Genomic DNA, 23,548 nt, shown 5'->3' on the forward strand with positions numbered 1-23,548 from the left:
CCATGCAGAGAAGGGTGAGGGTCAGAGTGGAATGTCCTAGCTCACCTTCACTGGCATTCACTGGGTCCTGGTCAGAAAGCTACACTTGGACTGCCTCACTGCGTCCTCATACATCCTTTTGAGGGTTACTCCATTTTGCAGATGAAGATACTGACGCCCAGAGAGGTGAGGTACCAGGCCCAGGACTGGAACCCAGGAAGTCTGGCTGGAGCCCACTCTCCTGACCACCACCCGGACCATCCAGTGACTGAAGCTCCCCTCTTAGCTGCTGCATCAAGACACACTAACGAAGGTGCCACCAGCTGCTTCTACAGAAAGCACCAGCTGCCGGAGTTGCCATCCAGGCCCGTGACCTGAGCCGTGGTCTGGGCTTAAGACCCGGGCTCCTGCTGAGCCATGCACCCCTGCTTCCACTGTCCCAGCCAGAGCAGAGGAGTGGGGGCGGCAGGGGACTCTTGGGTTCAGGCGGCCACAGCATGCATTTACTCAAGCAGGTGGGTCATCTTCTTGGTGTGACATGCTTGGGGTGTTCCCAAGTTTTCCTACTCATGGCGGCCAAAACCCTCCTCCAATAGCACCAGCGGGCTAGGAAAGACCCCCAAAGTCCATGTCAAGCCCTAACATGGGTTGACCTTCAGGATCCTGACCAACAGACCAACCCCAATGGGTATAACCCTCAAGTTCACCATCCCTAAACCAACAACCAGGACCAAGCTGAGACTGCGTGCTGTGGCCCCAGAACCATCCCTTGGGCCCTCGGCAACCTCGCCATCTTCCTTCCTTTTCAAATCCTGGCTTAAAGACAGGAAGGCATCACTAGGTAAGCACCTGCCCTGTGCCAGACACCATCCTTTATGGGCAGGGTCTTGCTTAGTCCTCACAACCAAGCTGTGAGCCAGGGTAGTGACGCCCGCTTTACTGATGAGAAAATAAGCTCAGAGAAGTCAAGTCATTTGTCCAAGGTCACACAGCTGGGAAGGGACAAAGAGATTTGAACCTTCCCTTTCTTTTCAGGAAGGCTCTCAGAACCAGATACATATACTCCAGCATGATGGACGTATATAAGATATGAGATAAGCATGCTAGCTTATCTCAGCTGTTACTTGGTGCTTTCTTTGGTACAGTCTAGGCTGTGTTTTGTATTTTCAGTGGATGTTCTATTTGTGTATGCATGGGTGCCTGTGTACCCACATGTTCACGCAGCTTTTCCCACCACTGTGAAAGTCAGCAGGCCCTCTCTATCTGGCTGATGAATGAACAATGCCAGTGCCCTTGGCTGGATGCAGCATGGGCTGAGAGCTCCTGTCCTGCGCTATTTCTACAAGCCCAAGCCAGCAAGCTAGTAAGGCTGCCTCTGCCACCAAAGAGAGGAAGCCAGAGAGTGCCACAAAGCCATCATGCAGCCTCCGGGACTTCCCACCTCCTCTCGAGGGCTGGCTCACACCCCTTGTCCCCGAGTGTCCTTCCTTCTTGAATGAAGATGACCAGACTCCTCCCAAGCACAGCAGCTGCCCCTGGCCTGGCCCTCTCCCCTCTGTGTGTCTAAGTTGGTCTGATGCTTGCTCAGAGGCTGGGGCCACTGCAACCACCCTTGCCAGGGAGAGGGCAGAGGCATCCCAGCACTAACATTGGGAAGAGCCACCAGGGTGGGGCTTCTTCACCTCAGGTCCATGTACAGGATTCTGCACAAATAACGACCTCCTGAAACTGCAGGTGCTCTTCCAGGAAGAGGGAAGAAAGCTTTTGTTGGAATCTCTAAGTGGTCCAAGATGCTCCCCAAAGTTAAAGTAGAAGAAAATCTGGCTATCATTGAATTCACGGGCCCAAGGAATGCACACCAATGTCAATACTACCCTCGTGGCTGCTGTCTGCTCCTTCCTCTGCTTGGGCAATATGGTCTGCAGAGCAGTTCCAAGTGATTTTCTCCACATCTTCTAATTTGATTCCCCAAGCAACGCTGTGAGGGAGGTGTCATCAGGCCCATCTTACATAAGAGGAGACTGAGGCAAGGGGCAGAAAAACCTGCCCAATCTCACCCAGCTTGAAAGTGGCTCCTATAGGCCGGGTGTGGTGGCTCATGCCTGTAATCCCAACACTTTGGGAGGCCAAGACAGGTGGATCATGAGGCCAGGAGATCGAGACCATCCTGGCTAACACGGTGAAACCCCGTCTCTACTAAAAATACAAAAAATTAGCCGGGCGTGCTGGCGGGCACCTGTAGTCCCAGCTACTTGGGAGGCTGAGGCAGGAGAATGGTGTGAACCTGGGAGGCGGAGCTTGCAGTGAGCCAAGATTGCACCACTGCATTCCAGCCTGGGTGACAGAGCAAGACTCTGTCTCAAAAAAAAAAAAAAAAAAAAGGAAAGTGGCTTCTGTAAACTGAATTCATATATTGAAACACTAACCCCAGTGTGATGGTGCTTGGAGATGGAGGCTTTAGGGGTAATTAGGTCATAAACGTGCAGCCCCCCGGATGGGATTAGCGCCTTTATGAGAAGACACAAAGGTAAGAGGACCGCTTGAGCCCAGGAGTTTCAGACCAGCCTGGACAACATAGCCAGACCCTGTCTCTACAAAAAATAAAAAAAAAAAAAAAGAAGAGACATAAGAGAGCTGGCTTTCTCTCTCTCTCTCTCCCATGTGGGGACACATCTGCAAACCAGGAAGTGGCCTTCACCAGGCACTGAAATAGCTGGCACCTTGATCTTGGATTTCCAGCCTCCAGAAAGTGAGAAATACATTTCTGTTGAAGCCACCCAGTCTGTGATATTTTTGTCATAGCAGGTGGAACAGACTAAGACAGTAGTCAGGCAATTTTCCCTGCTGAGGGTATATCAGGCTGGGCATCTTGATCAACTCTTAAGAGACAGCGCTGGAATAAAGACAGCAATGTCTGATCATTCCAAGAGGGGCACTACCATGAGCCGCCACTTCCTGGGCAGCTGGCATAGTCTTAGAGTTTTTCCCTGTGGCAGTCACTCAGTCCTCAACATTACCCTAAAAAGTACAGCTACTCCCATTTCACAATAGAGCAAGTGGAAGCCCAGAAGCAAAGTGAGGGAGGCCATGGCCACAAAGCCCAGGAGTGGCAGAGGCAGGATTCGAACCTGGGTGTACTAGATTCCAAACTCAGGCTCTTTTCTGTCAAGTGAGCCTCTTGTGTGGGACTGAGCTTAGGTTCAGACTCAGGCTGACCTGCGGAAAATTCACCTTCACCTCTTCCAAACTGTGCCTCTCTTTCATTATTATTTTGTTAAAAGTCCCTTTTATTATTCTGAACCTCAGCTTCCTCATCTGTAAGAGAGGGATGACAGGTTTTTTTGTTTTTGTTTTTGAGACAGAGGCTCCCTCTGTCACCCAGGCTGGAGTGCAGTGGCGGCGATCACTGCTCACTGCAGCCTCAACCTCCTTGGCCCGAGCAATTCTCCCATCTCAGCTTCCTGAGTATCTGGGACTACAGGCACGTACCACTATGCCCGGCTAATTTTTTTTTATTTTTAGTAGAGACAGGGTCTGACTATGTTGCTCAGGCTGGTCTTGAACTCCTGTGCTCGAGCAATCCTTCCGCCTCGGCCTCCTAAAGTGCTGGGATTACAGGCGTGAGGGAATGACAGTTTTTATCGGGCAGTTTTGTGAGAAAATGAAGTGGAAAGGGAACACAGTAAGCTCTGTATCCTTTGATTTACCTTGTGTAGAAATTATAATTGAAGCCAGAGGCTATGAGCCTGAATGGCAGTTCAATCCTGTAAGCCCAGGAGGACTGGAGACAAAGGTGCTTTGAGACTATTTCCCCATATTTCATGATGGCGACACAAATTGGGAAATGCTTACCAGACACCAACGCCAAAGACACTAAGAACAAAAACATTAGCCAGCACGAGCGAAACACCCCAAATTATCAGATTTATATTATTCTGTATCTTTATGATTATCTTTAAATTTATGAAACTGTGTCTTGGCTCCCGTGTTGGTAAGGCATTCCCTTGTGACATCTGATTCAAAGGTTTACTGTTGCCTCTTACAGTCTCCCTTCACTCCAAAACCACGCACTTCTGTGCGCTCACTATGAGAAGCTGTGTTTACTCGCTCCGTGCTCGTCACAGGAAATGGTGCATGTTGGGATATATTTATTGCAGAAACTTAGGTCTACTCATCTGTGTGCTAGCAAACCATCAGTCCTGAGTGGTGCACTTGGAAGTCTGTGAACTCGATTTTGGAGGTCGCTGTGTGTGTGTATAAATATAAATGGCCTGACTTCACTTGTTAGAACACTTTCATGCTTTCTCCTCACAAGTCTATTTAAAAAATTTTTGTGATTCCAGCAGATCATTTCCAAAAGGGAGCATGTGCCTTTCTCGATACACATACAGTGCTTGGCACACTGCCCGCCACGCTGGCTGCTCAGCAAACTCAGCCTTGGTTACGGCTGCTGCCTGGGGCATCCAGCGAACGCAGCGCCAAGAGCAGCAGCGTCTACTTCTGGAACAGAGCCTGGCTGGTACTTTTCAGCCCTTCTCGAATGTGCCCAGACGGACCCCAAACTCTGCCCGCTCTTGCTCCTGTGACCCCAGGACACTCCCAGCACCTTGGGCTGATCTCTTTTCCCCACTGCTATTTCTCCGTTAGCCAGATCCCTTCCTGCTTTCCCCCAAAGCACCCGGGCCGGCCAGAGTGTTGGTGCGTAAGTGCGGGTAAGCAGGCGGTGCTCGAGTTTTATGTGGTGTGCACTGTGTGGCTGGGGCTGCTGGCTGTGTAGTGACAGGCATCTGGGCAAGTGGCCTGTACACTGCAGGGAGAAGCGACAGGGAGGCAGGGCTGTGGGGGGCATTTTGGAGAGCTTCGGAGCCTGGCTGGTCAGGATGAAATCCCGGCCCCGTTGCTCACCGGCAGTGGGGTCTTCGTTGGTTTGGGTTGCTCCCGCATTCACATCCCTGGCAGTTCCCGAGCACACCCACCTCCACCTCTGTGGACAGAAGCTAGATGAATCTATGGCTCAGCCCCTGCCTCACGGGCTCAGTCTGCTCAGTTCCGACACACCTCGATAAGTGCTGTGGGCAGGTGGAGAGTATGATGCGATGACAGGAGTGGCACTCAGCCAGTTTCCTTCACCTGTCAAACGGGACGATTACTACCCACTTACAGCAACTCTGAAGGCTAAGTGAAGTGCGGTCTCACAGGGGCTCAGCCAACGAAACCCACTTTTGGCTGCACTTTGCTTTACTTGGGGGTGGCTGGACTGGCAGAAGGGAGGGCTGTGGGGCTCCAACTGGGGAAGCCCACAAACAAACTTACTCTTTGGGGGGATTCAGGTCCTCAGGTCTTGTCTCAAAGAACTGCAGCACCTCATCACACTGAGAGATGTAGGGGGGCAGCTGGATGAGGGCCTGGAGAAGAGAGACGCAGGTGAGTGCAAAGGAGGAGAGGGGGCTGAGCATGGTGGCACGCGCCTATAACCCCAGCTGCTCGGGAGGCTGAGGCAAGATAATTGTTTGAACCTGGGAGGCGGAGGTTGCAGTGAGCTGAGATCGCACCACTGCACTCCAGACTGGGTGACAGAGCGAGACTGTCTCAAACACACACACATACAAACACAAAAGCAAAACCAAAAAGCAAAGGAAGGAGACGGGTGTTAGGAATGCCATATACCACCAGTGGCTCTCAAACTCGGGAAGGCACCAGAATCACTTGGAGGGCTTATTAAAACACAGATCGTGGAGCCCCACCCGAGTTTCTGATTCAGTAGTTCTGCGGAGGGGGCTGAGGATGTGCATTTCTAAAAAAGTTTCCTGGTGATGCTGCTGGTTTGGAGAACAACACACACACACAATGTATGATATACACGCATATATTATAGGCATATTTGTTCAAGTAATATGTCCATATTTAGGCAAAATCAGACCATACTGTACATGCTATTTAGTAAACCTACGCTTTCACTTAGCTATAAATTGTCAACTTCATGCCATTTCATTATTCTTATTTATTTATGTTGAGACAGGATCTTGCTCTGTCACTCAGGCTGCAGTGCAGTGGTGCAGCCTCGGCTCACCACAACCTCTGCCTCCTGGGTTCAAGCGATTTTTGTGCCCTAGTCTCCTGAGTAGCTGGGATTATAGGCATGTGCTACCATGCCTGGCTAATTTTTTTTTTTTTTGTATTTTTAGTAGAGACAGGGTTTCGGCATGTTGGCCAGGCTGGTCTCGAACTCCTGGCCTCAAGTGATCCACCCACTTCAGCCTCCCAAAGTGCTGGGATTACAGGTGTTTGAGCCACTGCACCTGGCTCATTTCATTATTCTTCTACAACATCATCTATACCGGATACTGGATTTTGTACAGCTGTGTCATACTTTATTCAACTCATCTACTGGTGAATCTTTTGGTTATTTCCAACATGCTCACATATATGTCTTAACTCACGAATCTGAAGCATTAAAGTGAAGGGACTGTTTTATGATTTGGATAGAGGTTCAAAGTCTCCAAGTTGATGAGGGGTTGAAATAGATCTTCCACTGGCCAAATTCCACATTAATCTGCCCCAGTGACTCACCGGCTGTGTAGCCCTCCACAAAGCTGGTTTATCTACTAACCTCCACAAAGCTGGTTTATCTACTAACAGGTATTCATTCAATGATTCAATGAGCATTTTCTTTGTGCTCAGCACTGCACTAGTTTCTGTGCCAAATACAACAGAAGTGCAGGGTACACTCTGCTCATTAAAGGATTTGAAACTCAGACATGGCCATCATGAATGAACAGCTCAGTTTAACAAATATTTACTTAAGCCTCCTTCGGCCCGGGCCCTGGACCAGGGTAATGAGGATGCAGATCTGAGGGTGGTTCAGGTGGTTCACACATACATTTTGTTGCACGCACCTGTGCAGAGAACACGTGTGCATATGCATGAATTGCACAGGTGATTCTGCCAGCCAAGCTGCCCAAGCAGTGCGTGCTCTGCATAAGGCTGGACTCTGTTCTCTCCTAGAGGGCCTCAGTTCCCTGGTGCCTCTCATGAGCCTTCTCACCATGCTGAGCCTGAGTCTGGGGTCTGGGCTAGAAGAGATATGTCTTGCATTTCCTTTTTTTTTTTTTTTTTTTTTTTTGAGACGGAGTCTTGCTCTGTCACCAGGCTGGAGTGCTGTGGTGCTATCTTAGCACACTGCAACCTCTGCCTCCCGGGTTCAAGTGATTCCCCGGCCTCAGCCTCCCCAGTAGCTGGGATTACAGGCGCACGCCACCACGCCCGGCTAATATTTTTTTTTTTTATATTTTAGTAGAGATGGGGTTTCACCATGTTGGCCAGGATAGTCTCGATCTCCTGACCTCGTGATCCACCCATCTCGGCTCCCAAAGTGCTGGGATTACAGGCGTGAGCCACTGCGCCCGGCCTGTGTCTTGCATTTTCTATATAACCAGCCCTTAATAGCTCACCACCCAACTCCCAAAGTGATGTGCCAACGCTGCAGCAGTACTGGGCTCTCGTGGACCAACGGAGAGATGAATGGAGGCCTCCAGTGTGGCACCTTTTACAGGGCTTTGGGGATATGTTGACCCTACACAATTATTTCTCCCATTAAAAAAATTAAATTGTGGCAAAATACACACAGTAAAAAGCTTACCATCTCACCCATTTTCAAGTGTACTGTACAGTGCATTAAGTATTTAATGCATTCACACTGCTGTGCTACCAGCACCGCCATCCATCCACAGAACTCTATTCATCTTGCAAAACTGAAACTCTGTACCCATTAAACAACAACTACCCTTCCACCCTCCCCCAGCAACCACCATTCTACTTCTGTCTCTAGGGATTGATGATTCCAGGTAGCTCATATAAGTGGAATCATACAGTGTTTGTCTTTTTGAGTCTGGCTGATGTCATTTAGCATGCTCATCCATTCAAGGTTCATGCTTGCAGCAGGCGTAAACACTCCCTTCCTTTTAAAGGCTGAGTAATATTCCATTGTATGGATACACTGCATTTTGCTTATCATTCACCTGTTGACCGACACTTGGGTTGCCAACCCTACATTACTTTGAGTCAGGCTCTAACTTTAAGCCCCCGAGCTGCAATCTGCTCCAGACTCAAAATGGATAAACACATCATGAGGGACGTGGATGGTCTAGTAGGGGACCTTCCCTGGTCACTGTCCACCCTTCCACCCTTCTGAGGGGTGACTAAAGGGCTCACCGATTTTCAAAATCAGCCTTTAAGTAGCTCCTGCTCTGCAGCAAATCCTTAAGGACTGTTTCCAGAGTTGAATCAGGGAGTCCCAGAGACAGGAGCAGGCCCTTCCCTCCCTCACCTCCTGTTTCTGGTCCCCCTTCTTTTTCTGGTTCCAAGCAGTGAGTGGTCATTCTCCTGGCCTGGATGAGCTGCTGTCTGCTCCCCCCTCCCCATGGGCCTCTTTTTCCTCTGAAATCCTGCAGCCCTTGCAGTTGGAGCCACATAATGAAGGAGCTGATTATATGCTGGACTGTGGTGTGTCCTGGCTGCTTTGTGTGCAAATATCTTGCGGCTTCCCCCCAAGACTGCAATAACGGCACTCCTCGACCTTGGCTCAGCACTGGGGGGCTCCTGAAACGTGTTCATCTGTGTCACTTTATGTAACCCTGGGAAGGCTGGCCCATTTAAGAGATGGGGAAATGGAGGCTCTGTTGAGGTGGCTTGGTCTAGAGAGTCCAGGAAAGGCTGACTGCAAACCTCTACCTTAAATCCACAAAAGGTGGCAGGGTGGCAGCTGTTCCTCCTCCACCTTCCCTACGTGCCTAAACAGTGCTGGGGAGACCCTAAATAACACGAGGGAACAGCCCGGAGCTGGCCATGTGTCTCTGTTAGAGGAGAGCTGGGTGGGTGTGGGGCATGGCCCCTGGAGGTGGTCACTGTCTCTGCCTGGAGGGGGCCTCCCAGGATGGGCAGAGGCCCCAAATGGACCAGAAGGGGAAGGGACAACGAGGCCCATGAAAACCTCCTGATGATGCCAAGTTCTCTTCTGGTTTTCAGCTATGCCTAGGAAGTAAAAGCCAAACCAAACCCCTAAACCATAAAAGAAGTCAAGTTACTAATAAAAGGCACGGCTGAATGCTTTGATGTTGGCCCATTTCGTTCGGGATGGACTTGGCTACCAGTAAAAAATGACCCGGGGCTGAGAAACCATTCTGCTTCTGAAAGACTCCAGGATAGTCCTAAGTCCTGTCAGTAGTGACAAAGAACCACAGCTCCAGCAAACTCAGTCCTGTTCTGGAAGGGATCCTGGCGCTTTGGACAGATGTGGCTGATGCAGGCACGAGAGAGGAGAGCAAGTCCTGCTTGCAGAGGGCAACAATAAAGGTCAGAGAGAACCAGCTCCTGACTCTGGCCTCGTCACTTCCTGGCTGTGAGATTCTGGCCAAGTCTCACTGCCTCTCTGAGCCTCAGTCTACTCATCTGCAAAGCGGAAATAAAGAACACCCATCTTGGAGGGCTGTGCTATAGAGTAAGTGAGGAGGTGGTTGTATGGTTTCCATCATATATTAGCTGCTTGATGGACACTGGATAACCCTGTTGGCTCTCTATACTGTCCCAGGTACAAGAATATAGTGTTTCCAAAGGCGATTTCAGAGGCAGCCAGATGATTATGTTAAATGACAATATCTTGGCTAGGGAGAAGGTTCATGTTTTCTCAATTCTCTTTCAACCTTCTTTAATTTAAAAAAGAATGCCCCAGAGAAGTAACACTTGTCTAACTCGCTTCCTGAGAGCAGGGCGGGCTCTGCAGAGCCTCCGGTAGGCAGGTAACAGCAGTTAGCTAGATTTAAAAACGTTTTCTGTTGTTGTTCTTGTTTTATTGTTTTTATTTTTTACTTTTATGGCAGGCACATGATACCCATTTGTTTTGTTTTGTTTTGTTTTGTTTGCTTGTTTTTGAGACAGGGTCTGGCTCTGTGGCCCAGGCTGCAGCACGGGGTGGGATCTCAGCTCACTGCAGTCTCCACCTCCTGGGCTCGAGATCCTCCCATCTCAGCCTCCTGAGTAGCTGGGGTTACAGGTGTGCACCACCATGCCTGGCTAATTTTTGTATTTTTAGTAGAAACAGAGTTTCACCACGTTGCCCAGGCTGGTCTCAAACTGCTGGGCTCAAGCGATCCACCTGCCTCGGCCTTCCAAAGTGTTGGGATTACAGGCGTGAGCCACTGTGCCCAGCCGATACCAGTTTTATGTTATGGTTGTGATATAAAGTTTTCTCAAAGACATATTGTTTTCAGAAGTTCAAAAAGTCAGGAAGCCCTCTTAGCATGCAAGTCAGTCTCATAATCTGAAGAAGTTCAAAAAGTGAGTTGAAGAAAAATATGAACAATAATATAGGTGGGTGGTGTACGACAGAATTCCAGAAGGGAAGTCTCAAGTGACTGGAGCCTGGTAAATACTACTGTTATGTTGCCCATAGTTTAAAATGCCACAGCATGGGCACACACACTCACAAGTGTGTACGTTTGCATGTGTGTTCGATTTAAGCTACACTGTATGATGCTTAGTTACTACCTGAAGTCCCCTCATTGAGAATGAACATTGGTGCAAGTGAAGACTCTAATCAGAAGTCCACACTTCAGAAAAGGCTGCTTCAGGACTTTAGCTGTCTTCATTGTGGATCAATGCCACAGGTCTTATTCATTAGCTTAACTGTTGTTAGAAAGAATTTTTTTTTTCTACTGGTGAAATGCTCCTAGAAATATTCTCAGACACTCTGGCCCTTGCACAAACAGAACCTGGTGAGCCCAGTATGGTACACCCTTCAGAACGGGGCCCTGGGTCTAGGATTTAGGGTTCAGCCTCTTCTTGAGGATTTTACTGTCAGACCACGGTTAGGATGAGCTGATCCTGCCTCTAGAATGTGGTTGCATCTGCCTTGAGGAAGCATTCATGCAAAGAGATGTCAGACAGACAACTGGGATTTCAAGGAGCTTCCAGAAAAACTTGAGTGGCTATTTATGAGGTGGCTTGATAATAAATACTTGTATGTGTGACAGGATTCAGCTAAGTCATATTTTCATTGTGTCTTTTGATGAACAGAAGTTCTTAAATTTAATGTATTCAAATAAACCAATCTTTTTGTGCTTGGTATCCTTTTTGTATCTTTAGAAATCCTATACCTAGAGATTATAAATATATTTTCCTAATGTTATCTCCTAAAACATTTTGTAATACTGCCTCTTACATTTATGTCTTTAATTTTCTTGGAAATGATTTCATGTGTGGTGTGAGGCAGGGATAAGTTATCTTTTTTGTTTTTTTCCCATGTGGATACCCATTTATTGAGGAATGATCTGCAAGGCTGCCTTTGTCAGTATCACAGTGCCCATCCAAATACACATGGATCTGTTTCTGGGTTTTCTATTTGTTTCAAGAGTTTGTCTATCCTTGTGCTAATACTGCACTATGTTAATTACTGTAACTTTACAATAGGTCTGGTAGAGCAGAAAGTTTCTTCCATTGTAATATAAACTTGGTAGCTAGCTTTGGGATATCATCTATAGCTCTCATCTATCTCTATTAGAGACCTTCATTTTCTACTAAAATAAAGCTAGGTATGATAGATCAAATTGGCTTCAGTTGGTTCACAACAATGTCAGTAACAGATACCCAAATGTCATGTAACAGCCTATGTAGTCTATAAAAGAAAGGGATCATTTCATCAGTTCCCTTGAAGCTGAGCCCAGGGAATCTGGCCAAAAAACTCCAAATATCCACTCTATTTATTATGTTTCATTAATAGCAGGGGGTAGTAACTTCCACGTGGCTCATTTAACATAAGCAGTTCCCTCCCTGTGGTTAGTCCAAGTGAATTCATTATCTCTGTACCATTTCAAGCATCAGGCTGCTGCTATCCTGTATTACTCTCGGATTTTAAATTTCCTTTTCAAAACCAAAAGTCCAGGAGTTGGTGAAGCCCTGGGTGCAAGGAAAGTCTGACTCTGGAGAGAAGTCAGGTGGGCTGGGCAAGAAGCAGAATAGGTTGATTTGGGCTGAGGGACAACAGATTCTGGGGAAGGTATGAACTGGAACTTCCCGGCTAGGCAAGGTGACCCTATAGTCCTTGCCAGCAGGGCCTGGACAAAAGAAGATCATCTCCAGAATTGGAATTTCAGGCTCTAGAGGTTTGGAAAGTGAAAAGGAAGAGCCGAACCTTCTTCTGAGGGCTGGGAGGCAACAGCAGCGCTGATGGCTGCCCCTTAGCCCTGGCCCTTCCTTTGTCATGAGGTACTTAGAAGACAGAAGAGTCTGGGTTTATCTGGCTCTAAGAAACACACATTTGAATACCTTGGCCTTTTGCATTTTTACTTTTTTTTTTTTTTTTTTTTTGAGACTGAGTCTCACTCTGTCACCCAGGCTGGAGTGTAATGGCATGATCTTGGCTCACTGCAACCTCTGCCTCCTGGGTTCAAGCAATTCTCCTGCCTCAGCCTCCTGAGTAGCTGGGATTACAGGTGCCGACCACCACACCTGGATAATTTTTATATTTTTAGTAGAGACGGGGTTTCACCACATTGGTCAGGCTGGTCTCAAACTCCTGACCTCGTGATCTGCCTGCTTTGGCCTCCCAAAATGCTGGAATTACAGCCATGAGCCACCGCGCCCGGCCTTGCATTTTTACTTTCTTAGAGGCCATAAGTGGTATGTGAGTGTGGAGGTGTAAAAGGCTTGAGTCCAACTCTCTAACACTCAAACCTAAAATCTTATTGTAAGTAACTTTGTTGGGCCTCCACCTCCTCATCTACACGATGGGAATAATAAAACTTACTCCTGCCTAGGAATTCGAGACCAGCCTGGACAACATAGTGAAACCTCATCTCTACCAAAAAAAAAAAAAAAAAAAAAAAAAAAAAAAAAAAAAATTGGTATGTGCTGGTAGTTCCAGCTACTCAGGAGGCTGAGGTGGGAGGTTCACTTGAGCCTAGGAGACTGAGGTTGCAGTGAACCAAGGTCACCCTACTGTATCCAGCCTGGGAGACAGAGCAAGACCTTGTCTCAAAATAATAAAAATAAAGCCTACTTCTCAAAGTGGTTGGAGAGATAAGACAAGGTCCCATCTGGCAAAGAGCAGACGCCAGTCAGGAGAGGTTTTCTGACCTTCTTTGATATCTCCTGCCAAGAGAGGGATCATTTGTCCCCACACTGCCCCCTTCTGTTCAACACTTTTTTTGTAGAGATGGGGGTCTCACTATGTTGCCCAGGCTGGTCTCAAACTCCTGGCCTGAAGCAGTCTTCCCACCTTAGCCTCCCAAACTGCTGGGATTACAGGCATGAGCCACTGCGCCTGGACTAATACTTTTTTAACAGATTTACTGTGGCATAAATTACATACCATAAAATTTACCCATTATAAGTGCACAATATCAATGTTATTTGGTAAATTACAGAGTTGTGCAACAATCACCACAATCTAGTTTCAAAACTTTTCCATCACTTCAAAAATGTCCCCCAACCTAATTTACAGGTCATCTCTGTTTCTTCTACCACCCCCAGGTCTGGGAAACCACTGATCTGCTTTTTGCCTCCATAAATTTGCCTTTTCTGCAGATTTCATATAAACAGAATCATACAATATGTAGTTGTACACATCTGGCTTCTTTCACTTAGCATTATGCTTTGGAGATTCATCCAGCTTGTAGCATTTACCAGTGTTTCATTGCTTAATTTATTTATTTAGAGCTGGAGTCTTGCTCTGTCACCCAGGCTGGAGTACAGTAGCGCTATCAAGGCTCATGGCAGCCTCCAACTCCTGGACTCAAGCAATCCTCCTGCCTCAGCCTTCTGTGTCCTGGGAGTGCAGGCTCAAGCCACTGTGGCACCCTCCCAGTGCCTTTTATTGCCAAATAAAAAGATATGTCTATTGTATGGATATTACGCATTTTGTGTATCCATGCACCAGCTGATGGACTTGTGGATCACTTCCAGTTGTTGGCTATTATGAATTAATGTTGCTATGAACACTTGCAGCCAAGTCTTTGTGTGGACATAAGTTTTCAATTCTCTTGAGTATATACCTAAGAGTGGTCATATGACAAGTTTAACTTTTGAGGAAACTGCCAAACTCTCTTCCAAAGTAGCTTCCCATCTTTTTGTGTGTGTGTGTGTGTGTGTGAGACAGAGTTTTGCCCTTGTTGCCCAGGATGGAGTGCAATGACACGATCTCGGCTCACTGCAATCTCCACTTCCCAGGTTCAAGCGATTCTCCTGCCTCAGCCTCCTGAGTACCTGGGATTACAGGCATGCGCCACCTCGCCTGGCTAATTTTGTATTTTTAGTAGAGATGGGGTTTCTCCATGTTGGTCAGGCTGGTCTCGAACTCCCGACCTCAGGTGATCCACCCGCCTCAGCCTCCCAAAGTACTGGGATTACAGCCGTGAGCCACCACGCCCGGCTTGCAGCTTCCTATCTTAAGGGCTCCAGTTACTCTCTGTTCTCACCATCACTTGGTATTGTCCTGTCTTGTTGATTATAAGCAACTCTAGTGGCTGTGTAAGTATCTCGTTATGGTTTTGTTTTGCATTCCCATAATGACTAATGATATTGAGCATCTATTCATGTGTTTACTAGTCATTCCTATGCCTTCTTGGGTAAAATTTGTATTGAAGTCTTTAAAATCGGGTTGTCTTACTATTATTGAGTTCTTTGTGTATGTTCAATACAAATCCTTTATCAGATATACGATTAACAAATATTTTCTCCCAGTCCATAGCTTGCCATTTCTTTCTCTTTTTTTGAGATGGAGTCTCACTCTGTTGCCCAGGCTGGAGTGCAGTGGCACGATCTTGGCTCACTGCAACCTCCACCTCCTGGATTCAAGCCATCCTCCCACTTCAGCCTCCCACGTAGCAGGGACTACAAGCATGTGCCACTACACCCGGCTAGTTTTTGTATTTTTAGTAGAGATGAGGTTTCACCAAGTTGGCCAGGCTGGTCTCAAACCCTGGACCTCTGTCTGCCTTGTGATCTGTCTGCCTTGGCACTCCAAAGTGCTGGAATTATAGGCATGAGCCACTGGCCTGGCCATTTTGTTAATGGTACTTTTTGAGATACAGAAGTCTATAAGTCAATTTAATTAAATTCAATTTTTATCAGTTTTTCTTTAAAGGCTCACACTTTTAGAGTCATAGCTAAAAACTCTGCCCAACTCAAGGTCATGATGAGTTTCTCCTATGTTTTCTTCTAGAAGTTTTACAGTTTTAGCTCTTATATTTAGGGTTATGATCCACTTTGAGTTGATTTTCATGCATGGTATGAGATAAGGATCTAACTTCATTTTGAGATAAGGGTCTAACTTCATTTTTTTTTAATTTGCATATGTATAGCTGTTGTGGGTTATAGTGTTTTGCTCTCCACCCCCTATTTATGTATTAAAGTCCTAACCCCCAAGCCCCTAGAATATGAATATATTTGGAGATGGGATCTTTAAAGAGGTAATTTAAAGTAAAATGAAGTCACTAGGGATGTGCCTTAATCCAATATAACTGTGTCTTTACAGGAAGAGGAGATTAGGACATAGAAAGGTACAGAAAAGACCTTGTAAAGACACAGGGAGAAGAGGCATCTCATCTATAAACCAATGAGAGAGGTTAGAAGGCCCTGCTGCCTAGACTTCCAGCCTCCAAAACTGTGAGAAACTAAATGTTGTAACCCACCCAGTTTGTGGTATTTTGCTATGAAGCCCTAGGAAACGAATGCAACAGGTGACTATCTCAACTGTTTGTTAAAAAGACTATCCTTTTCGGCCTGGCATGAGGGCTCATGCCTGTAATCCCAGCACATTGGGAGGCTGAAGTGGGTGGATCACTTGAGGTCAGGAGTCCGAGACCAGCCTGGCCAACATATAGTGTAACCCCGTCTCTACTAAAAATACAAAAAAAAAAAAAAAAAAAAAAAAAATTAGCCAGGCATGGTGGTGGGTGCCTGTAATCCCAGCGACTCAGGAGGCTAAGGCAGGAGAATCCCTTGAACCCAGGAGGCGGAGGTTGTAGTGAGCCGAGAGGGTGCCACGGCACTCCAGCCTGGGCAACAGAGCAAGACTCCATCTCAAAAACAAAAACAAAAACAAATAAACAAACAAAAACTATCCTTTTGCCAGTGAATTGTCTTGGCACCTTTGTGGAATATCAACTGATCAAACATTTTGTAGGATTTTATTTCTGGACTCTCAATGTTGTTCCGCTGATCTACATGCCTATTTTTGTCAGTACCATACTATCCTGATTACTGCACCTTGTAGGGAGTTTTCAAAATGGGTAATATGGCTCATCTAACGTTGTTCTATTTCAAAAGTGTTTTGACTATTCTGGATCCTTTATATTTCCACATACACTTGAGGATTGGTTTGTCAATTTCTATAAAAAAGCCTATAGAAAAGATTTTGACAGGGATTGTATTGAATATGTAGATTCATTCTGGGAGGAGTTCCATTTTAACAATATTGAGTCTTCCAATCCACAAGTATGGAATATCTCTCCATGCATTTAGATCTTCTTTAATTTTCATTGAAATGTTTTGTATAAATCCTGCACTTTTTTTGTTAAATTTATTTCTAAGTATTTTATTCTTTTTGATGCTATTGGGAGTGGGACTGTTTTCTTAATTTCATTTCTGGATTATTTGTTCCTAGGATTTAGAAATACAATTGTTTTCTGTATATTGAGCTTTTATCCTGATCTTACTAAACTCATTTATTTGTCCTAACATTTTTTTGATGGATCTCTTATGATTTTCTGCATAGAGAATCGTGTCATCTGTGAGTCAAGAGTCAATACTCTTTCCTTCCCTATCTGGATGGCTTTTCTTTCTTTTTTGTGTGCTTACACTGGCTAGTCCCCTAGTAAAATGAAGAACAGACATGTAAGGGTAAACATACTTGCTTTGCTCCTGATCTGAGGGGGAGATTGTTCACTGCTCCATTTAAAAAACATTTCTTGCTATTCCTACCCCTCTCCCATCAGAATCGCTAGTGATTTTAACTTGGAGAAACAAATACCAAGGAAAAGCTGCTAAACAAAATAAAAATATGCTCCTTTCCTGACTATAGCTTCAAGTCAAATGAAATATAACCAAAAGGCAGGTCTCTTGTTGTTTAGGACGTTCAAGGGACAGGAAGCTGCTGCACCATCAAACAACAGGGATTGGCTAAATAACTTTGGAAGCACGAATGTATAATGGAATACTACGTGGTCATTAAAAGTAGGCTTAAGAGGATTTTTTTTTTTTTTGAGACAGAGTCTCACTCTGTTGCCCAGGTGGGAGTGTAGTGTGCCATCTCAGCTCACTGCAACCTCCACCTCCCAGGTTCAAGCGATTCTCCTGCCTCAGCCTCCCGAGTAGCTGGGACTACAGGTGTGTCCCACCACACCTGGCTAATTTTTGCATTTTTAGTACAGATGGGGTTTCAACATGTTTGGTCAGGCTGGTCTCGAACTCCTGACTTCAAGTGATCCACCTGCCTCGGCCTCCCAAAGTGCTGGGACTATAGGCATGAGCCATTGTACCCAGTCAAGAGGATGTTTTAATAGTAGGGAAATTCTCACATAATAATTACGGCGAAAGAGAAAGAGCAACAAAATAACACACACAGAATGGTCTCAACATCATTAAGAAATGCACATAAAGAAAAGGTGGAAAGGAAATATGTAAAACCCTTAATAACTGTTGCCTCTAAGTTGAATGATAATGAATGATTTTCCCCCTAATTTCTTTACATTCCTTTGAATTGCATAAATTTTTATTGTTGAGCATCTTGTAGCCAGAAAAAGAAAAGAAAACAGAATACACCTACAGGGAAGACTGCGTGGGCATTTCTCAGCCTTACCTTACAGTATTCATCAATTGGTATCAGGCGTTTGACAGCCACGTCCCGGATGTGGCTTCGTCTGAAGAGAATCTTACCTGCAGAAGATGAGAGCAAAGACAGTGTTGTCAGGGAACAGGGACAAGCTCTCAGCAACCTGAGAGGGTGTGGACATGGCAGTTCCTAGGGTAGGTCTGAGTGGTGCCAAAATTCCTGGCTGCGATCAAGGTACCCCCACTGGACTTCCGTGAGGCTTGGATAAGCCCATGTGAGGTCCCCCTAAACCCTGTTCACAGCTTTAACGCAAGGGCTTGGGGGAATGGGACCCACGGAATAAGTTTTGGTGAGATAAGGGAGGCTGGAAGCAACTGTGGAAGGAAGCCGCTCCTACCTGATGAAGAAAGAAGGTTGGACCCGAGCATGTGAGGTCCTGTCCAACTCCAGGATTCTGGCTGGGTGAACAGTACAGTGGACAAACAGACATGCCCTCAGCAATAGTTCAGTCTCCTCCCTTCTCCTCATTCACCCTCTGCCTTTTCCTCATGTTCCCTAAACCCCCATGCTCTACCATTCTGAGCCCTCCCCTCTGCCTGGACACCTCCCCATGCATCCCCACCACCATCCCTCACAGGGGTTAAGAGTTCCTGGCTCTTTCTGACTGCACACATTATTTATTTTTACAGCACTTCTTCTGTCCTACCAGTCATGTGCTCTGCACCAATAGGAACTGACTGCGTCTCAGTCCATTTTGTGACAATAATGTTTGATAAATGTATGAATGTGGCTTCCACCTGCAAAGATGACAGATCCTTCCAGTTCCTTCCCCAGTTAGTGTTCGTAAGAGAAGGGTTTTGAGTTCTCTTATTTCACCAAATATTAACTGAGAGTCCATGACCTGCTTCACAGCATCCAAAACTCTGGGGCATGGGGCTATGAACCACCAATATGACACATGGGTAGAGAATGTGGGTCACAGGAAAACACGGGTATATACGTGATGCCACTGAAGATCTCTGGAAACATCCAAGACATTGAAATGTCATGGGAGATGCCTGTTTAAAGCAAATCAGTGGGTTCTCAGAGAGTTTAGACAGGATATCCTCTCTTGGGGAGATGGTGGCGAAGCATATGCACTAAGGGTTAAGACCACATGACTCACCATTCTGAATCTACCACACAGTCAGGGGTGGGGGAAATCAGAAATAAGATACAAAGGAGGGCCAAAGACATGGGAGATGGAGATAAGCACCTCTACCAAGCTCGTGCAGAGCAACTGGGGGTATCTATGGGTAGGTCAAGGGGAAGGTGTGGGAGGACCAAAGCTGCTCTGGAGAGCAGAGCATGGAGACCTACTAGGAGCTCTCTCTTTCTGGTCCTAGGAGGTTGGTTAAAAAGAGGAATTTGGGTCAAGAGCCTGGCAAGGTGAAGAGAGATTACTATTGATCTAAGATGGTTTCTAGTGAGATGGCTATCTCCACAGATCAAGCTCGGGCAGGCAGGGATAGGATGGCATAGAAAAGTCTAGTAAGGATTGGGCATGGTGACTCACGCCTGTAATCCCAGCACTTTGGGAGGCCGAGGTGGGTGGATCACTTGAGGTCAGGAGTTTGAGACCAACCTGGCCAACATGGCAAAACCCTGTCTCTACTAAAAATACAAAAAAAAAAAAAAAAAAAAAAAAATTCAGCCAGGTGTGGTAGCATGTGCCTGTAGTCCCAGCTACTCAGGAGGCTAAGGCAGGAGAAATCACTCGCATCTGGGAGGCAGAGGATGCAGTGATCCAAGATCATACCACAGCACTCCAGCCTGGGTGACAGAATAAGTGAGACTCCGTCTCAAAAAAAAAAAAAGAGGCTAGTATAGTAAGAATTTTCATATGACAGAACTGGAAGGAATGTTGAAAAACAACCCTACTGACTTTTAAAGATTTGCAATGCAAAGTGGTAAAGGAGATTTGCACCCTAAAAGACCATGTAGCTAATCCAACATTTTAAACAACTGGACAACTTGCTCTGGTGCAAAAGGACACTATTTGGAAACTAGGTAGACAAGGTAAATTTAAAAAAAGAGAGAAAGCCTTTTTTTTTTTTTTTTTTTGCTCATTTTCACCAATTAAAAAAATATCTAGGCTGGGTGCGGTGGCTCACGCCTGTAATCCCCACACTTTGGGAAGTCGAGGCAGGTGGACAACCTGAGGTCAGGAATTTGAGACTAGCTTGGCCAACGTGGTAAAACCCCGTCTCTACTAAAAATACAAAAATTAGCTGGTGGCACATGCCTGTAATTCCAGCTACTCGGGAGACTGAGGTAGAATCGCTGGAACCCAGGAGATGGAGGTTGCAGTGAGCTGAGATCATGCCATTGCACTCCAGCCTGGGTGACAAGAGCAAAACTCTGTCTCAAAAAAAAAAAAAAGAAAAAAATGTAGATGAATACGTATCACAAAGCATCACAAGGGAGATAATCTTTAGGTCTGGCTGCCTGAGAGCCAGGCGGAACAGAGCCATATTTCTCTTCTTTCAAAAGCAAATAGGAGAAATATCGCTGAATTCTTTTTCTCAGCAAGGAACAGCCCTGAGAAAGAGAATGCATTCCTAGGGGGAGGTCTCTGAAATGGCCGCTCTGGGAACGTCTGTCTTTTATGGTTGAAGATAAGGGATGAAATAAGCCCTGGTCTCCTGTAGTGCTCCCAGTCCTATTAGGATGAGGAAATTCCCGCCTAATAAATTTTGGTCAGACCGTTGTCTGCTCTCAAACCCTGTCTCCTGATAAGATGTTATCAATGACAATGCATGCCCGAAACTTCATTAGCAATTTTAATTTTGCCCCAGTCCTGTGATCTCGCCCTGCCTCCATTTGCCTTGTAATATTTTATTACCTTGTGAAGCACATGATCTCTGTGACCCACACCCTACTCGTACACTCCCTCCCCTTTTGAAAATCACTAATAAAAACTTGCTGGTTTTGCAGCTTGGGGGGCATCACAGAACCTGCCGACATGTGATGTCTCCCCCGGACACCCAGCTTTAAAATTTCTCTCTTTTGTACTCTTTCCCTTTATTTCTCAGACCGGCCGACACTTAGGGAAATAGAAAAGAACCTACGTGAAATAACATTGAATTACTGGGGGCAGGTTCCCCTGATATCTGGCACCCAACGTGGTCTTTTCTCCTAAGTGCATGTGGGAACCCGATTCCCTTTGGTAGAGATTTACTGGCACAATGGGGGGCTGAAATTAATATTCCACGTAACTCTCATTGTGCTCCCAGTCAGCATATGATGGAAAACATGGGGTTTGTTCCTGGGCTCGGTCTCGGTTCAAAGCATGAAAGGATTACTAAACCGCTCCCAGTTACTGTAAAAGAAAACAGGGCGGGTTTAGGTTATCCTTTTTAGTGGCGGCCGCTGCCACGCCTCCTGATCCTATCCCTTTACAATGGAAATCTGACACACCTGTTTGGATTCAGCAGTGGCCGCTCTCTAAAGAAAAACTGGAGGCTTTAACTCACTTGGTTTCTGAACAGTTACAACTTGGAAATGTGGAACCTTCTCCTTCCCCCTGGAATTCTCCTGTGTTTCTGGTAAAAAAGAAATCAGGCAAGTGGCGGATGGTAACCAATTTAAGGGCCATTAACACTGTAATTAAAACTATGGGGGCTGTCAAACCCAGCATGCCTGCTCCTGCTTTAATACCTAAAAATTGGCCTCTCATAGTTATTGATCTTAAAGATTGTTTTTTTCATATTCCTTTACATAAATCGGATTGTGAAAAATTTGCTTTTACTGTACCATCTATCAATAATCAGGAGCCTGCAGCTCATTATCAATGGAAAGTACTTCCTCAGGGAATGCTAAATAGCCCTACAATCTTCCAGCTTTATGTTGAGCAAGTGCTTTCACCAGTTTGAGCCCCATTTCCCCAGGCCTATATTCTTCATAATGATATTGATGATATTTTAATTGCTGCCCCCACTGATAAAGAATTAATTGACTGTTATCAAAGTTTGAGCCGCTGTGTTACAGAGGCTGGATTACACATCACTCAGGATAAACTTCAACAGACCACTCCTGTTCAATATTTAGGAATGGTGGTCGATAAACAACGTATTCAACCTCAAAAAGTTCAAATTAGGAAAGATTCTTTGAAAACTTTAAATGACTTCCAAAAACTTTTGGGTAACATTAATTATTTAAGACCTACTTTAGGTATTCCGAACTATGTGCTGTCTAACTTGTTTTCTACGCCGTGGGGAGATTCCAATCTCCGCAGTCCCAGGACTTTGACCCCTGAGGCTTCACTAGAACTGGAATTCGTAGAGGAAATTCCAGTTATCTAGAGTACAGCCGTTTCAGCCTTTTCAGCTTCTGGTTTTTGCTTCATTACACTCCCTTACTGGACTAATAGTTCAACATAATGATTTAGTGGAGTGGTGTTTTCTTCCTCATTCTGTGTCAAAAATTTGTCTGTTTATCTAGATCAAATGGCCACCTTAATTGGACAGGCTCAGTGTAGAATACTTAAAATTTCCAGATTTGATCTGAATTTAACTGAAGTTCCTTTATATCAGCTTGAAGTTCAAGTCGCCTTTCAACATTCCGTACTATGGCAAATTCACTTGGCTGATTTTATTGGCATTATTGACAATCATTATCCAAAGAACAAACTGTTTGATTTTATAAAAATGACGTCTTGGGTGGTCCCTCGATTAACCAAAGATCAGCCCATTCCTGAGGCCGTTACAGTGTTCACTGATGGCTCCAGCAATGTAAATGCTGGTTATGTAGGTCCTACAAACAAGCTTATTTCTACCCCTTATACCTCTGCTCAAAAGGCTGAGTTAATTGCTATAAATACTGCCTTACAGGATTTCCCCAAACCTTTAAATATTGTCTCTTATTCTACTTAACATGGGAAAGAGGATATGCTTGTGTTTCACCAGGAGATCATCAAAAGAAAACCACAGGGAAAAGACGTCCGCGTCAGAGACTGCCCTCAGATGTGGTGAGATCTGTGCCAACTCCTTAGAAGCTGGCACACCAAATCACAATGGGTCTGATTCAATCCTCCTTGATGGCAATGGAGACCCATCTAACTAATCCCACTTCTCCCGACTGCCTTTCTTTTTCTCCTTACAAACCTAAAAATCTCACCACTTCTATTAGCCTGACAATAACATCCCTCTGTTCTTCTCTTCCTCCTTCAGCACTCAATCTCGCTTACACTGGGTTTTATTTAATTATTCTCCTCCTTATACTTTCTGTCTCACCAGTTTCCTCTCACACTGATTTACCTGCTACACAAAATTATTCTTATTGGGCTTATGTGCCTTTTCCTGCACTTATTCGACCTCTCACCTGGATAGATGTTCCTGCAGAAATCTACACTAATGATAGTGTGTGGATGCCTGGAGCTACAGATGACTGTTGCCCTGCTCAACCAGGAGAAGAAGGCACTGCATTTAATGTTACCACGGGTGATAAATACCCCCTCTGTGCCTCGAACATGCATCTGGTTGTATCCATCTAGAAACTCAAGTCTGGGCTACTTATCTTCCAGAGAGATCAGCTACAGAGGAACTGGGACATTTGGTCTCCGGCCTCTCCCTTTCTCTGTTGAAACAAATGAAAGGGGGAGTAATGGGAGATACCCCATACTTTCAATATAAACCTGAGGAAAACCATGCCCTAAAAATTTTGAGGGCCCATCTAAAACTTTAATTTGGGAAGATTGTGTTAACT

General features: G+C 45.6%; 1 protein-coding gene across 2 annotated transcripts in view; it reads right to left on the reverse strand.

Annotated features, from left to right (window-relative positions):
- SH3PXD2B (SH3 and PX domains 2B) overlaps positions 1 to 23,548 on the reverse strand; it is a 120,590-nt gene that overhangs the window by 42,840 nt on the left and 54,202 nt on the right. For both annotated transcript variants that reach the window (XM_031011297.3, XM_031011296.3), the window contains exons 4-5: positions 17,831 to 17,907; positions 5,293 to 5,384 (exon numbers count right to left, since the gene is read on the reverse strand). In XM_031011297.3, coding sequence (XP_030867157.2) covers positions 5,293 to 5,384; positions 17,831 to 17,907 — 169 coding nt within the window. The remainder of the gene's footprint in view (positions 1 to 5,292; positions 5,385 to 17,830; positions 17,908 to 23,548) is intronic.

This window comes from Gorilla gorilla, chromosome 4, assembly GCF_029281585.2.
Source record: "Gorilla gorilla gorilla isolate KB3781 chromosome 4, NHGRI_mGorGor1-v2.1_pri, whole genome shotgun sequence".
NCBI classification, from domain to species: Eukaryota; Metazoa; Chordata; class Mammalia; order Primates; family Hominidae; genus Gorilla; species Gorilla gorilla.